The 15556-nt window shown below is 41.0% G+C and overlaps 1 protein-coding gene across 3 annotated transcripts in view; it reads right to left on the bottom strand.

The window, feature by feature from the left end:
- The window catches only part of OLA1 (Obg like ATPase 1), a 164178-nt gene extending 149276 nt beyond the window's left edge, over window positions 1-14902 (bottom strand). For all 3 annotated transcript variants that reach the window (XM_061435089.1, XM_061435069.1, XM_061435078.1), the window contains exons 1-2: window positions 14812-14902; window positions 13111-13211 (exon numbers count right to left, since the gene is read on the bottom strand). In XM_061435089.1, the coding sequence (XP_061291073.1) occupies window positions 13111-13211 (101 nt within the window). In that variant the 5' untranslated portion in view covers window positions 14812-14902. The remainder of the gene's footprint in view (window positions 1-13110; window positions 13212-14811) is intronic.
- Window positions 14903-15556: the final 654 nt, after the last annotated feature.

Below are 15556 nucleotides of genomic sequence, written 5' to 3'. Positions count from 1 at the left end.
AGTCTGTAGTTACTAGTAAATAAATAAGAAAAAAATCTATCTGAATTATGTGATGATACAGCAACAATGACCAGAATTCTGAAAAAGAACCTATGAAAATTAAAAGACTTAAAAGAAAGTAGATTAGGAAGTATTTTTAAGGCATACAATTACTGTTGATAACAGGAAAAAGTGAGTAGGAGAGTAGATCTGTTGTCCAAAAGATTATTCTAAACATATTAAAAAAGAAAGCAAATAATTCCCAGTCTCAAATTTCCACAGACGAGCAGGTACCCTGGAATACTGACAGAAATAATAAGAGTTAAGATCATTTAAATTGGGGAATTTTGCTTCCCCTTCTATTTATAGAACTGCTCTCCTGCCACAATCAACTAGCAAATCAGACAAAACATATGAAATAACAGTTTTCAAACAGTGGACAATATACCACACAGGAAGTGTTCTCTGCAAGAACTACAAATGAACTAAGCTCTGAAACTGCCCTAGCTTACTGCCTAAAGGTGGTTTCAAAGCCACAGCACAGGAAGGGGGAACCAAAGGAACCTGGCAGTCGTGCCAAGTTAAAGAGACTGAGATGAGAGTTTTGAGAAGCCCAAAGCAGCTAGAATTTATAGGACAGTGTACTAAAAGGAAGCAGCTGCACAGAGAGGGCTCTGGACATCAGCAGAAGGTATCTTCAAGAATAAGGCTGAGTAACACTGTACATGAGTAAGGTCAGTGTCCACGGGCCAGGGGAAAAAATACCCAAGTGCAGCACAGTGAACAATTCTCAGGTTCACACAGAGCTTAGAATAGTTCACATCCCTACCAGCTGGAACAGACAGAGATGCAAGGGAACTTGAGTAGAGTCCTCAAAGCCACATCTTAGTATAAGAGCTAAAGTAGCACCACAGCAAAAAAATATTATGAACCTATCTTAAGAAAATATAAGAAAAAGTCTCAAAAAAATCAAAAACCAAATGTGAGAACAAAGTCCAACACTCATTAAAGGACTACTACAACTTTCAGCAAGCAACATAAAATCCAGCATCTAGAATCCAATAAAAAGTAAGAGGAATGCAAAGAAGCAGGAAAATAAAACATCAAAATCAGGATAAAAGTCAACAAACGTAAACAAACCCAGTAATGATAGAGATGATGGTATTAGCAGATGAGGACCTTAAGATAAATGTTATAGATATTTTTAAATTTTTCTGAAGGATATAAAGGTAAATATGAAGACAATGAGGAATTAAATTAAAAACTACCCAGGCAGGACTATGGTATAAAAAATATAATATCTAAAAAAATGAAACTGAAATGATAGCCACTGGATGTAACTAACTGCACAATAGACACTGCAGAAAAGATCAGTGAGCATGAAGACAGAGCAACAGAAACCATCAAGTGAAGCACAGAGGGGGAAACTGGACAAAAAAATAACCACAGCTTCAGCAGAATACTAATTAGAGGATTAACTCACATATAATAAGAATCACAGAAGGAGAAGAAAGGAAACAGGGAGAAGGGGAGGGAAAAGCATATGAAGAAATACTAGCCAAATATTTTATAAATTTAATGAAAATCATAAACTCACAAACCTAAAAATCTCAACATATCCCAAGCAAAAGAGGCATAAGAAAAACCATAACAATGCATATGAAAATCAAATTTCTGAAAACTAGTATATAAAAAGAAAATTTTAAAGAAAACTATAGGGGGACAAAACACATTATGTACAGAAAAACCATGATGATACAGAAAAACCATGATGATAATGACAACAGACTTCTCATTAGAAAGCTGAAGAAAATGGAAGATAACTTCAATGTGCTGAAAGAAAAAACTGTTCCTAGAATTGCCAACAAAAATCTTTCCAAAATGAAGGCATAATAAGCACATGAAAAGATGCTCAACATTAATAGGAATCAAGGAAATGCAATTCAAAACCACAATGAGATGCCACTTCATGGTTTGGCTATAATCAAAAAGATGGTAACAATCAACGATACCACAAATAACAAATGCTGAAACTAAGATATGAAGAAAAAAGAACCCTTGTACACTGTTGGTGGGAGGTGTAACTACTGTGGAAAACAGTATGGAGGTTCCTCAAAAAACTAAAACCAGGGACCTTCCTGGTGGTCCAGTGGTTAAGAATCTGCCTTGTAAAGCAGGGGACCTGGGTTTGATCCCTGGCTGGGGAACTATGATCCCACATGCCACAGAGTAACGAAGTCCACGTGCTGCAACTGTTGAGCCTGTGTACTCAGCAGCCAGCGCACCACAGCAGAGAGTCTGTGCACCACAATGAAAGATCTCGAATGCCACAATGAAAATCCCACAGGCGGCAACTAAGACCTGACACAGCCGAATAAATAAATAAAGTATTTAAAAAAAAAAACTACAACTACCATATGATCCAGCAATTCCACTCCTTGGGTACATACCCAAAGAAAACGAAAACACTAGTTCAAAAAGATACATGCACCTCAATGTTCAAAGCACCATTATTTACAACAGCCAAGATATGGAAGCACACTGTGTCCACCAACAGATAAAGGGATAAGTCAGGCAGAGAAAAGATAAATACTAAATACTATGTTATCATTTATATATGGAGTCTAGAAAACAAAACAAACCAGTGAATGTAACAAAAAAGAAACAAACTCACAGATGAAGATAATGAGGAATGCAAAAAAATATGAAAACTATCAGAACAATTGTATAAATATCTGAAGTGAAATGAAACTGAAATGAAGAGACAGAGAACAAAACAGTGGTTATCAGTGGGGACAGGGGAAGGGGGTAGCAGCAAGACAAGGGCAGGGGAGTAAGATGTACACAAACTACTATGCATAAATAAGCCATAAGGATACAGTATTCAGCACAAGGGATAGAGCCAATATTTTATAATAACTGTAAATGAAATATAATCTATGAAATTTTGAATCACTATGTTACACGCTTAAATTAATATTGTAAATCAAGTGAAGTCACTCAGTCGTGTCTGACTCTGCAATCTCATGGACTGTATCCTACCAGGATCCTCCATCCACGGAATTTTCCAGGCAAAAGTACTGGAGTGGGTTGCCATCAACTATACCTTAATTTTAAAAATGCTTAATAAAGGTAACAACAAGCATTGGTGAGAATGTGAAGAAAGTAGACCCTACATACGTTGCTGATAGGAATACAGACTTACATGCTCGCTTCGGAAAATAGTTTGGCAGTTCCTCAAATACTTAAATACACAGTCACATACAACCTAGAAATTCCACTCTTAAGTATACACTCAAGAGCGGTGAAAACACATGTCACACATAAATTTGTTTATTCCAAAGCTGGAGCAGAGAAAGTACAAATAAGTCTAGAATACAATATACACAATTTTCTACTTTCTGGAGTCAGAAAGTAGAAAACACTAAAAAAATAGAGGACACATCAAAAGGTATACTTGTGAACAGTAAGGCTCCTGAAGGCCATATATGGGCAGTTGGAGCGACACAATGTAACAACAGTAACCCATTATAAACAACAAAGTAAAAACTGCTCCTGATACAAACAAATTATAAGTAACAGAAGAAGGGGAGGCTCTTCTTTACAACAGAATTCTATACAACAGAATTTCCATTGTTCCTTCTATAAATATATAAATATACAAGGAACAATAGAAATTTTTAAATCACCATTTGGTAAACACCACAATAATAACTATTTCAAACAAGAATCATTAATACATGCCATAACTGGGAGGCAAAAGTACGAGAAACACAATATTTACATAATTTCAAAGTATCTTCCTACAACATATGTAATGGGAAATACAGAAAACCTTTCAGTGAAGAAATCTGTCAGACATCTCCTAGATAGCTGATCAAAGTTAATTAACATCACTAGCATTAGGACAAACCAAGGTTGTATGCCTCCGGATGTAATGTACTTAGAAGCATATGTCAATTCTGCATCCAAAAGTATGAATTTTACCACAAGGAAATATTAGATAAACCTCAAGGTTTAAGAGCCTAAGGTAAATGGCCACCACTCCCCAAAAGTGTCAAGGGCATAAAGAAACAAAGTGATAAACTGTTTCAGATTAAAGGAAACTAAGGACACAGCAAGGGTTAAGTGCAACATACATGTAACCCTGGACTAGATCCTGGGCCAGAAAATGAATATTAGTAAGAAAACTGGTAAATCACTGCTGATTTCCTAAATTTTATAACCATACTGTGTTAACAGTTGGGGAATGTAAACAGACCTCATATAGGATTTTTTTTTTTAAACTGGTTTTGCAAGCGTAAAATTTTTAAATTGTGAAACTTCTTGAAAAAAAAACAGTTTTTATTTAACCTTAAGCAGAGTCACACAGACTGGGAAGAGGCAGTTCTAATACATATCCAACAAGGAATCCATATCCAGAGTAAACAACACCTAATCATTACAAAAAAAGAAAAAAAAAATCCTTCACAGAAGATGACCAATAAACATTTTAAAAGATGCTCAAAATCATTAGCTATCAGAGAGATGCAAAACAATCATGAGATTACACTTGAAGTATGACCAAAATGAAAAAGAATGATAATACCAAGTGCCAGTGAGGATGCAGAACAATTAGAAATTCTGCAATACCAGCACTATAAGTTAGAATAATAATAGATAATTTGGAAAACTATGTGGCAGTATCTACTTAAAGCTATTTAACTAGTCGGGGTGGGAAGTTTGGAGAAGAGGCAGGGTAAGTGGGTAAGTGCATCCATTCGCCCAACAGAAACGAGTGCTTAGATCCACTCACCAAAAGACATGTACATGAAAGTTCAAATCACCTCAATCCATCACAGGCAAAAACTGGAAACTACCCAAGTGCCCATCACAGCAACCTGGGTAAACATCCTGTATATTCTCTCAGGCATAACGTTGACATATAAAAAGTGTCAGAGTGCATAATGTGTGATTCCATCTCCATCAGGCAAACTAACCAATGTGGTGATATAAGCTGGAATGTGGTAGGAAAGAGAGTTCTGACTGAGAAGGGGCACGGGCAAGTCTTCTGTGGCACTGGATTTGTTCTAGATCTTGATGTGGGTACTGGTTACATGGGTGAATTAAAACGTAAAAATCTGATATGTACATTTAAAGTTTTCACGTTTTATTGTATATGTTATACCTCAATGTAAAAAACAAACAAAAAAAATCACTTGGGCAAAACAAAACAAAAGATTCACTATAGATAACGCTCTGACAAAAAGCCCACTTAAGAAGCCTCTGGAATAATTCAAGTAAGAAATCAGTGGCAATGAAGATGTGAAAAAAACAGATCAGAGAGAGATTCGGGTACCAGGTTTGGTACCCTACAGAAAAATACAGCTGAGGAGAAAGGATGCAAAGATAAATCTCTCAAGTATCTGGGCGGAAAGCAGTATTACTACACAAGAGAGGGAATATAACAGCAGGACTATAGAAAAGAGAAGCCAACAGATGATTAAAATCAGGAGAGGATGAGACTAACCAGGGAGAAAGGATGAGAGAGAAGACAGCCAAGGACAGAAATCTATTAAGAGAGCAGAGGAAGTATAGCAACCACAAAAGACTGCAGAAGAGTAAGAAAGGTGGAGAGTTACAAACAGGGCCGAGAATTTACAGACAAAACGTGAGCACCAGCTTTCAGATCACTACTGCATTTTGCTATAGTCTTTGTCAAAACCAAACATTTTTAAAAGGCCTTAAATGACCTAAAAAAAAAGTTAAAGTACACAATTTGTGATTTCCCTGTACTTTCATTTCCAAATCAGTTTCAAACTAGTTTATGCAAGCAATCTGCAGAAACAATTAAGTCATATGTGGAAGACACTGTCAAGAATCTATAACTATAAATGAAAAATATAATCTATTCCAAGGATAGAATACACATAATTGGTTATTTCTTATATATAATGTATATATAATAAAACACTACTCCGTATGAAGTTAGTGGCTTTTCTGGATACAAAATTTTTAACAATCAAATACTGGAAAAAAATCTGGCCAGCATAAAAAATAAATGTATGCATAAAGAGCGAGTTATAAATTGAACACTAAGAGAATAATCTTCCGCCAGTGAGCTTCTTGAAGCAATCAAGAACAGAGCCTCAGGCTTACCTTGTGGTCCTGTGGTTAAGAATCTGCGTTGCAATGCAGGGGACACTGGTTCAATCCCTGGTCTGAGAAGATCCCACATGCCTTGGGGCAACTACTAAGCCCGTGTGCCACAACTACTGAACCCACTCTCTGCAACTACCAAAGGCCATAGGCCTTAGAGCCCGTGCTCGGCAACGAGAGAAACCACTGCAAAGAGAAGCCCACACACTGCAGCTAGAGTAGCCCCAGCCGGCCGCAACTAGGGAAAGCACATGCCCAGCAAGGAAGAACCAGAGCAGCCAACAAATAAACAAGAAACAAGATGTATTTTTTAAAAAAAGGAATGGTGCTTCTTCAGTAAGAACAAGAAGCTAAGAATCAGCCAGAAAGACCTCTCCAGGAAACAAATGGGTGTCATACAAAACTATACTGGAGAAATAATAGAATGCAGCAGATTAAAGATGGCCACACATTCTTTGCCACTCCTCCCACCAAGAAACTGGTCTATTTCCCTTCCCTCCTTGTCTCTGGGCTGGTGCCATGACTTGTTTTAACTAAAAGAAATAGGTGGAAGCATGTTGTACCACCGTCACATCTTCTCTCTCTTGGGAGCTAGCCACCACGCTATAAAAAAGTTTGGAGATAACCTGGAGAGACAGAAGCCAAGTAAAGGAGGGCAGAAATGACCCAGACTTCCAGCCAAGCCTGATAAGGCCCCAGCCCTGCCAGTATGGCCACTTGAACCCTCCAATCCTGACTGGCCACCAGCTGAATGCAGGCACATATAGGATATATAGGATCTGAAGTGAGACCAGTAGCAAACTCTCCCAACTAAGCTACAGAACCAGGAGAAATAATAAAGTCATTGTCTTAAACCACAAGCTTTTGGAATGGTTTGTTACATTAAACTACATAACTAAAACACTGAACATAATTATTCTGCAATTTTTTTAAAAAGCATTTCCTACAGCGTTTTCCTTAACAACAGTATCTAGCTTTGAAAGACTCTGTAGTTGGTCTCTGGTGAATTGGAAAACAGCAAGTCATAGGAACAACCAAAGGACATTCCCAGAAGTATCAACTAAGCAAGACAAATAGTCCCCTAAGGCAGCTGTGACTGCTGGAACAGAGTGTACAGTGGTCCCCCAATTTTCATTCTCTCCTCCTTTCACAGTAACAGATTTTTTAACTGATCATCTGTCCATCAAAATAAAGACTACATTTCCTAGCCTTCCCTGAAAAATTCTTATGACTAAATCTGGACAAAAGAATGTACAGTGTGGCAGCTTACAGGAAAAAAAATCCATAATAGACTGCAGGGCAAGTCACTTGGCCTTTTGACCTTCTGGATAACCAGCTGTCTGGAATTCACAACACTTTGGATAAGAACGAAAGGCCGCTCCCTTAGGACTGCCAAGGCATGAAGTGCAAGGAGCTGGGGTTTCTAAGACTTCATAAAGCAAAGTCAATATACCAACGCATGACTGCTAAATTTACTTTACATAAAAAAGAAATTTCTGTTTCAGCCATAGTTTTGGGGGGGGTTTCTGACACCTGCAACTGAAACTAACCACATCTCATGCAGTGACAGCATCAAGAAGAGCTGTCCCAAGATGGAATATCAAATTGTAGTTTCTCAAGCAAAGACAATATAATGGAGCAAGGACAGTCTTTTCAACAAATGGTGCTGGAACAACTGGACATCCATATGCCAAAAAAAAAAAGAATCTAGATACAGACATTACACAATTCACAAAAATTAATTCAAATGGATCACAGACCTAAATGTAAATGCAAAACTAAAAAACTCCTAGAAGAAGTGAAGTCAAGTTGCTCAGTGGCTTCCAATTCTTTGCAACCCCATGGACTCTATAGTCCATGGAATTCTCCAGGCCAGAACACTGGAGTGGGTAGCCTTTCCCTTCTCCAGGGGATCTTCCCAACCCAGGGATCAAACCCAGGTCTCCCACATCGCAGGCGGATTATTTACCAGCTGAGCCACAAGGAAAGCCCAAAACTCCTAGAAGATAGGGAAAAACTCAGATGACTTAGGGTATGGCAATGACTTTTCAGTACAATACCAAACGCATGATCCATGAAAGAAACAGTAAGGTTTGCAACCCCATGGACTATAGCTTGCCAGGTTCCTTTATCCATGGGATTTCCTGGGCAAGAATGTTGGAGTAGGTTGCCATTTCCTTCTCCAGGGGATCGTCCCAACCCATGGATTGAACACGTGTCTCCTTCACTGGCAGGCAGATTCTTTACCATTGCACCACATAGGAAGCCCAATAAAAAGGTAAACTTATTTAAAATGAAAAATTTCTGCTCTGCAAACACAACGTCAAGAGAATGAGAAGACAAGCCACAAACTGGAAGAAAATACTTGCAAAACACATATTCGATAAAGCGCTGCTGCTGCTGCTAAGTCGCTTCAGTTGTGTCTGACTCTGTGAGACCCCATAGATGGCAGCCCACCAGGCCCCACCGTCCCTGGGATTCTCCAGGCAAGAACACTGGAGTGGGTTGCCATTTCCTTCTCCAATGCATGGAAGTGAAGGTGAAGTCGCTCAGTCGTGTCCGAGTCTTTGCGACCCCATGGACTTCAGCCTACCAGGCTCCTCCATCCATGGGATTTCCAGGCAAGAGTACTGCAGTGGGGTGCCATTGCCTTCTCTATGATAAAGCACAGTTATCCAAAATATACAAAAAACTCTTATAACTCAGCAATAAGAAAACAAACTAATTAAAAAATGGGCCAAGACCTTGACATACATCTCACCATAGAAGATATTCAGATGGCAAATAAGTGTAAGAAAAGATACTTCACAATGTCATCAAGGAAATACAAATTAAAACAATGGAATACCACTACACCTATTAGAATGGCCAAAATCCAGAACACTGACAGCACCAAATGCTGGCAAGGATATGGAGCTAAAGGAATTCTCACTCATTGCTGGTGAAAATATAAAACGATACAGCCACTTCAGAAGCTTCTTATAAAACTAAAAACATACTCCTGCCATACAATCCAGCAATCATATTCCTTGGTCCAAATGAGTTGGAAATTAATGCCCACACAAAAACCTACAGATGGATGTTTACAACAAGTTTTATTCGTAACTGCCAAAATTTAGAAGCAACCAAGATGTCCTTAAGTCAGTGAATGGATTAAAAAAACTATGGTACATCCAGACAATGAAATACTATTCAGCGCTAAAATGAAATGAGCTATTTAAGCCAGGAAAAGACATATAAGAAACAAATGCATATTACTAAGTAAAAGAAGGCAATCTGAAAAGGCTACATACTGCACAATTCCAATTTCATTCTAAAAAAACCAAAGTATGGAAACAGCAAAAAGATTAGTGGTTGAGGAGAGTTCATAAATAGGCAGAGCAGAGAGGATTTTCAGGGTAGTGAAACAACTCTATGAGATACTGTGGACAAAGGTCTTCATACATTTGTCTAAATCCATAGAAGGTAAAGAACCAAGAGTGTACTCTACAGTAAATTATGGACATTGGGTGATGTGTCAGTGAGGTTCATCAATGGTAACAAATGTCCCACTCTGGTGTGGAATGTTGCTAAGAGGGGAAGGACATGCACATATATGGGCAGGAGGTGTATGGGAAATCTCTGTGTCCTTCCCTCAAAGCTGCTGTGAGCCTAAAAACAAAACATACAAACCAGCAAAAAACCTTAAAAAAAAAAAGTATCAGTAGTGTCCCCTAACATCCTCCAAGCCTTATACCTACAATGATATACTTGCCCAAGAAGAGCTAATTTATAAAGGGTCATTCAGGTAAGAAAAAGCAGAACAAACCTGGAAATTAAATTTCCATATTTTTGTTTTAGTATTCTTTCTACTTCACTTCATTAAAAGTGGCCATCAAAACATGTCCCCTTATCACTAAACCTACACATGGAATCAAGGGCAGAAGAACTACCCCATTCACAAATAATTACTGAGTGCCTACTAAGTTCCTGGGCTTCCCTAGTAGCTCAGTTAGTAAAGCATCTGCCTGCAATGCAAGAGACCCAGGTTCAATCCCTGGGTCGGGAAGATCATCTGGAGAAGGAAATGGCAACCCACTCCAGACTCTTGCCTGGAGAACTCCATAGACAGAGAAGTCTGGTGGGCTGCATCCCACGGGATCACAGAGTCACACACAACTGTGTGACTAACTTTCACCTTCTTTGCCACTGTCACTAAGTTCCTAACACTGCTGCTGCTGCCGCTAAGTCGCTTCAGTCGTGTCCGACTTTGTGTGACCCCATAGACAGCAGCCCACCAGGCTCCCCCGTCCCTGGGATTCTCCAGGCAAGAACACCGGAGTGGGTTGCCATTTCCTTCTCCAATGCATGAAAGTGAAAAGTGAAAGTGAAGTCGCTCAGTCGTGTCCAACTCTTGGCGACCCCATGGACTGCAGCCTTCCAGGCTCCTCCGTCCATGGGGTTTTCCAGGCAAAAGTACCAGAGTGGGGTGCCGTTGCTTTCTCCGAACACCAGTCTAAGTGCTAGAAATAATAACAATGAAGAAGAACAAGGCTATCTTTGCCTTCATGGAATTCAAAGTATAATGGGAAGAGGGCAGCGACATCAAACATTGATTAAACTAGATAACACATATAATGGGCCCAATGATAGGCATATAGCAAATAAGTGTTCAAATAAGTATCAGGTATTGTTAGCTATAAATATTACCTCGATGTTTTTAGGTAATCAGCCTTATGGCTACTAAAAAGCAAAACTTTTTATTCATCCAGTTCTCTAAAAACCAAGAGATTCTTCAGATGGTTTCTGTACTGTGCTTAGGCGCTCAGTCGTGTTCGACTCTTTGCAGCCCCATGGACTGTAGCCCACCAGGCTCCTCTGTCCATGGAGCTTCTCCAGGCAAGAATACTTGAGTGGGTTGCCATGCCCTCCTCCATCGGTTTCTGTACTAAAGGTCCTTATTTTTTAACTGTCCCCTCTCCCCAGTCCGTTTCTTGTGAGCCTATCTAGAGGAAGACATGTTCAGTCAGATTTCCCTACACAGGAACCGGCATTCCTCTGGAGAGGCAGCAGGTGATGAGAAACACCCAGAGGACCACACCTCTGGTCCACACCCAGAGCTTCATATGGCTGGGCTCCATGCAGACCCAACTCCGCCAGGCTATCCAAGCTCCTGTCCCTACTGAGGCTTGGCCATTCAGCTTGCTCTTCAATGCTTTTCTTCCAGTGTCTTTTTCTTGCTTAAAACAACAAGAATTTGTGCTGCTTACGAAGAACCCTAACTGATACAGTTAGGCAATGTAAGATCATTCTATAAAAAGGAGTGTTCACAGCCAAACACAATTGCCAAATCTCATCAAACTGTGCATTATTAAAATGAGTGAATTTACTGTTATGAAGTATATGTCAACAGAACTGGAGGAGTATTTAATTTAAAAGCATAAATAACACATTTAAAAAAATATTTTAGGTTATTCTCATATATACTGACATTATGCTCTATGCTAAAAAACTCATGTAAGAAATACTTTTTCAGATGGACCATTTTACAATTTCCCTGGCAGTCCAGCTGGTTAAGACTCTATGTGCTTCCACTTCACGGGGTATGGGTTCAATCCCTGGTCACCAAACTAAGATCCCACATGCCATGCAATGCAGCCAAAAATAAAATAAAAGGAAGAAGTTTAAGATAGCCCATTTAAAGTGTTTCCACTAAAATCAAGTTGCACTGACTGCAATGAGTCTAGAATAAGAGAAGTATGTTAATATCTAAAAACTATGTCTTGCTTACTAAGTGTAATAAAGCTCACAACATACATAATGATCATATCTTGCTTTCAAGTTTATTGACAACACCCCTACAGTACTTTGCTTAATTATTTGTTTTGCTTATATTCCCACTCTCTATTTAGTCTTACTTTGCAAGCAGCCTATATCACAGCAGGAAACCCCCTCAAAATGCAAACCTCTCCAGCTCCAGTTGAAATTAGGACAGCCACACTTGTCACACTTTACATTACAAGAATTTCAGAACTGCCTCACTTGGTCACACCATGCTGCATTCACTAGGCAGTCTCTGTGACAGGGGCTCCAAGGAACACATCAAAGAACACGGTTGTCCCACCTGCCAATCTTAAGCCTAACTCACATTCCAAAACATCTTCTGTCACCTTAACAAATCCTTAACATATTGGATTTGATACTCCTTAGTAAACCCCAATCATTTCTGAGACATTTTTTGTATTTTAAGGTTAGTGAAAGGTATTAAAATAGAAGGGCAAATAATGAAAAAATAGACTTTGAACATTCAAGTTGCATGTGCATATTTATACAAAAAAAAAAAACCCACAAATATTTCCTAATTACTGTCTCACTCACAATAAGTGATTCACTTTAATTTTAAACATTACAAAACTCAAAATTTTATTCCCACAACTTTCAGATTTAACCACTTTATAACAAATACCCTTTTATCATACAATTTCCAATATTAAGTTCAAATTCATCACCTTCTCTTCAAGTAAAAATTCAGTCATCTTATCCCTGATCTCCCCAAGAATCTAATCAAATTTATAATGTGGGTTTTAAAACTATTTACTAAAGTATCCTACTGTATGGCCTTTGGTGACCAGAGTAGGTATCCTACACAGCCAACCAGCGAGAAAATCTAATTTAAACTATTCTAATTCCACATAAATTCAGCATTGTGTCTCCCAACAGTGTTTGAGGCAAACCAGGGCTGTTCTGTCTCAACTAGGTGTTTCAATTCCCACAGATTCTTCCTCTGAGTTCAGCAAAACAAACAATGTAAGTTAACTCAAGTTTCAATACAGTATCTGTGTAGAAAACCAAAAATAAGATACATCTAAATGAAAACCTTGCTTTGCAACATAGTAATATTCCAGTTTCCTGGCCTCTTCAATTTAAATTTCAATTACCTCCAGAGTTTCCCTTTGTACCACAGGACCAAAATATTTACAAAAGGAAAATGTGAAAAGGCCAATATTCACCTACCCAACATTTGGTAATCCAACAATACCAATTTTCAAGGAGGTTCCAAATCTTCCAATGATTGGGGGTGGTTTAATTCCATCACCTCCCTTTTTGGGGGGCATCTGAAATGTCAAAACAAACATACACGTGAACAAAACATTTTACTATCCCCATTGACCAAAAACACATTTCATCACACAAAATATATTATTGAATAATAAAGAACAAAATGCACTGTATATATTAATTCAAAACTGACATACTTTATTTTTCAACAATATAAACAGAAAAGTTGTTAACAGATTTGATTATGATAGTTATCAAAGCAGTCACTCCTGAAAAGTAACAGAAAAACTGATCTAAAAATATGTAGCACCAGGGATTCCCTGGTGGCTTGGTGGTAAAGAATCTGCCTGCCAATGCAGGAGACACAGGTTTGATCCCTGATCTGAGAAGATCCTACATGGTGAGGCCCAATTAAGTCTGTGAGCCACAAATATTGAGCCTGAGCTCTAGAGCCCAGGAATGGCAACTACTGAGCTCACGTGTCTCAGCTACTGCCTAGAGCCCCTGCTCTGCAAGGAGAGAAGCCACTGCAATGAGAAGCAAGTACTCCACAACTAGAGAAAATCCAGAACAGCAAGGAAGACCCAGCACAGCCAAAACGAAATTTAAAATATGTAAGTAAAATACAAATATGTGGCACCAGAAATAAAAAATAAAACGTAAGCTGCCAATCTTCCATTCAGACTGTTCACAAAACCTGACGTGTGGTTACATGAATGAAAGCATTTGGAAGCACAAGCACAGATAAGAGTGTCAAAGAAAATCCATTCTAGAACCACTAGCAACCGAGTCACCTCCCACCAAACCATTCCCCCTTAATCTGGAACCTACTCTTTCCCATTTCGCACAGAAACCACGTTTTACATGAAAGAACACTCGCCAACATCAAGGTCTTTCCAACAAGTTTCTTCCACCTTTGGCACTGTAGCTACGACTCCTCAGACCTCATAAGCAACGTCCGGAATCTACCCTTTGATTATTTCTAGTCCGAAATGGATTTACTAAACCTTTTTGTTTAAAGGTCGAAACTTTCTGGGTCCCTGACAATCTGGCTCCAAGTTTCTCCGCGCGGAACTGACCCCACTTCAGTACTGCAAACTGAACTTAAGAGGACTGCTAACCTCACGTTTTATAAGCTGGGAACTATGTCCCTATCTTCTGACTCCAGCGGAACCTCCGCGGGCCACGCTGAGGCCCCGCTCATAAAGTGATAGTCCAGCCTCTGATCCTTGACCCCGGAGGCCAAGGAATCTCCCTTCTAGGATCTTAACTCCCACCAGTTGCCAGCCAAACCCCAGATCTCCGAAGCACATTTACATGAGAGGAGGCTCCAGTCCCCTGGCCTTCTACCGAGGGGTGGCCGGCCGCCCAGCCAAAGCAGAGACCCTCCAAAAACCTTCCCCCTCTGGATGGGGCCACTGGCCATCCCCGCCTCGGTAGGAGGCTTTCCCTAGAACGTGCCGAGTGAGGCGTGGGCCGCTCTCGCGAGGCGCGGCCTAGTCCAACAACGCCTCATTCATCCACACGCTCCACGCCGCCAGCTGCCCTCGCCCCGTGCCGGCCACCCAGCCCTGGCCCGACGCCGGCCTCAGAGCAAAGAGTCGGAGGGTCGAAGACGCGGCGGGGGCGCGCCCGCAGGCTCCCTGAGGACCTCACCGTGCTCGGGGCGCGCGATGACACGGGGGTCCCAGCGGCAGCGGGAGATGGGTCCTACCGGCAACGGGAGGCGGGGAGGAAGGAGGAGAGAGCGCAGGCCCGGCCCCTCCGCCGAGCAGCACGCACGTCGGCGGCGGCGGCGGCGGAACGGGCGGGCCGGGCGCCGGGCTGCACCTGCGCGCAGGCCGCGCGCCCCGCCGCGCCCCGCCCCACCCCGCCCCGCGCGCCCGCCCGCCCGGCCCGTTGGTCCGGCCGCCTGGAAGCGGGAGAGAGTGGGAGGAGCCGCGCGGCACCCGAGCGGGCGGAAGCTGGAGATCCAGCCCTGCCTGCCTGACCCCGTGTACCCCCGAGAGGCGTCTTCCGCCCTCCCTACACGTGGGCGTCTCGGCCTGAGATCTCGGCTTCCTTCCCTGTGCTTGCCCTGCATTGCCAGTAAGCGCACATTTCAGCCGCGGGACCTCGAACCATCCCGCCTGACCGCCTGCCGGCAGACGGGTTGACTCAGGTCTAGTAATTAGCCGCGCCAGCCCTGCTTGGCTGCCAACTGAGTCATCGGGGACCACGGCCCCAGCTCGCCTTCTTTTTCTATAACTCTTCACTCAATCTGATAATGAGAAGCTGGTAAACTTTCTTAAAGGAAAAAAATAGGACTAAAGGAAGCCTGTGATCTAAGGAATCCTTCGTTGCCTTAATTTATCGTTCAGGCATTTTACAGGCACGAAATCCCTGGATGAGATTAACACAG

This window comes from Bos javanicus, chromosome 2 (genome assembly GCF_032452875.1).
Source record: "Bos javanicus breed banteng chromosome 2, ARS-OSU_banteng_1.0, whole genome shotgun sequence".
NCBI lineage: Eukaryota > Metazoa > Chordata > Mammalia > Artiodactyla > Bovidae > Bos > Bos javanicus.
Note: the sequence above shows the minus strand (reverse complement) of the source record. Positions and strands in the feature narration are given on the sequence as shown.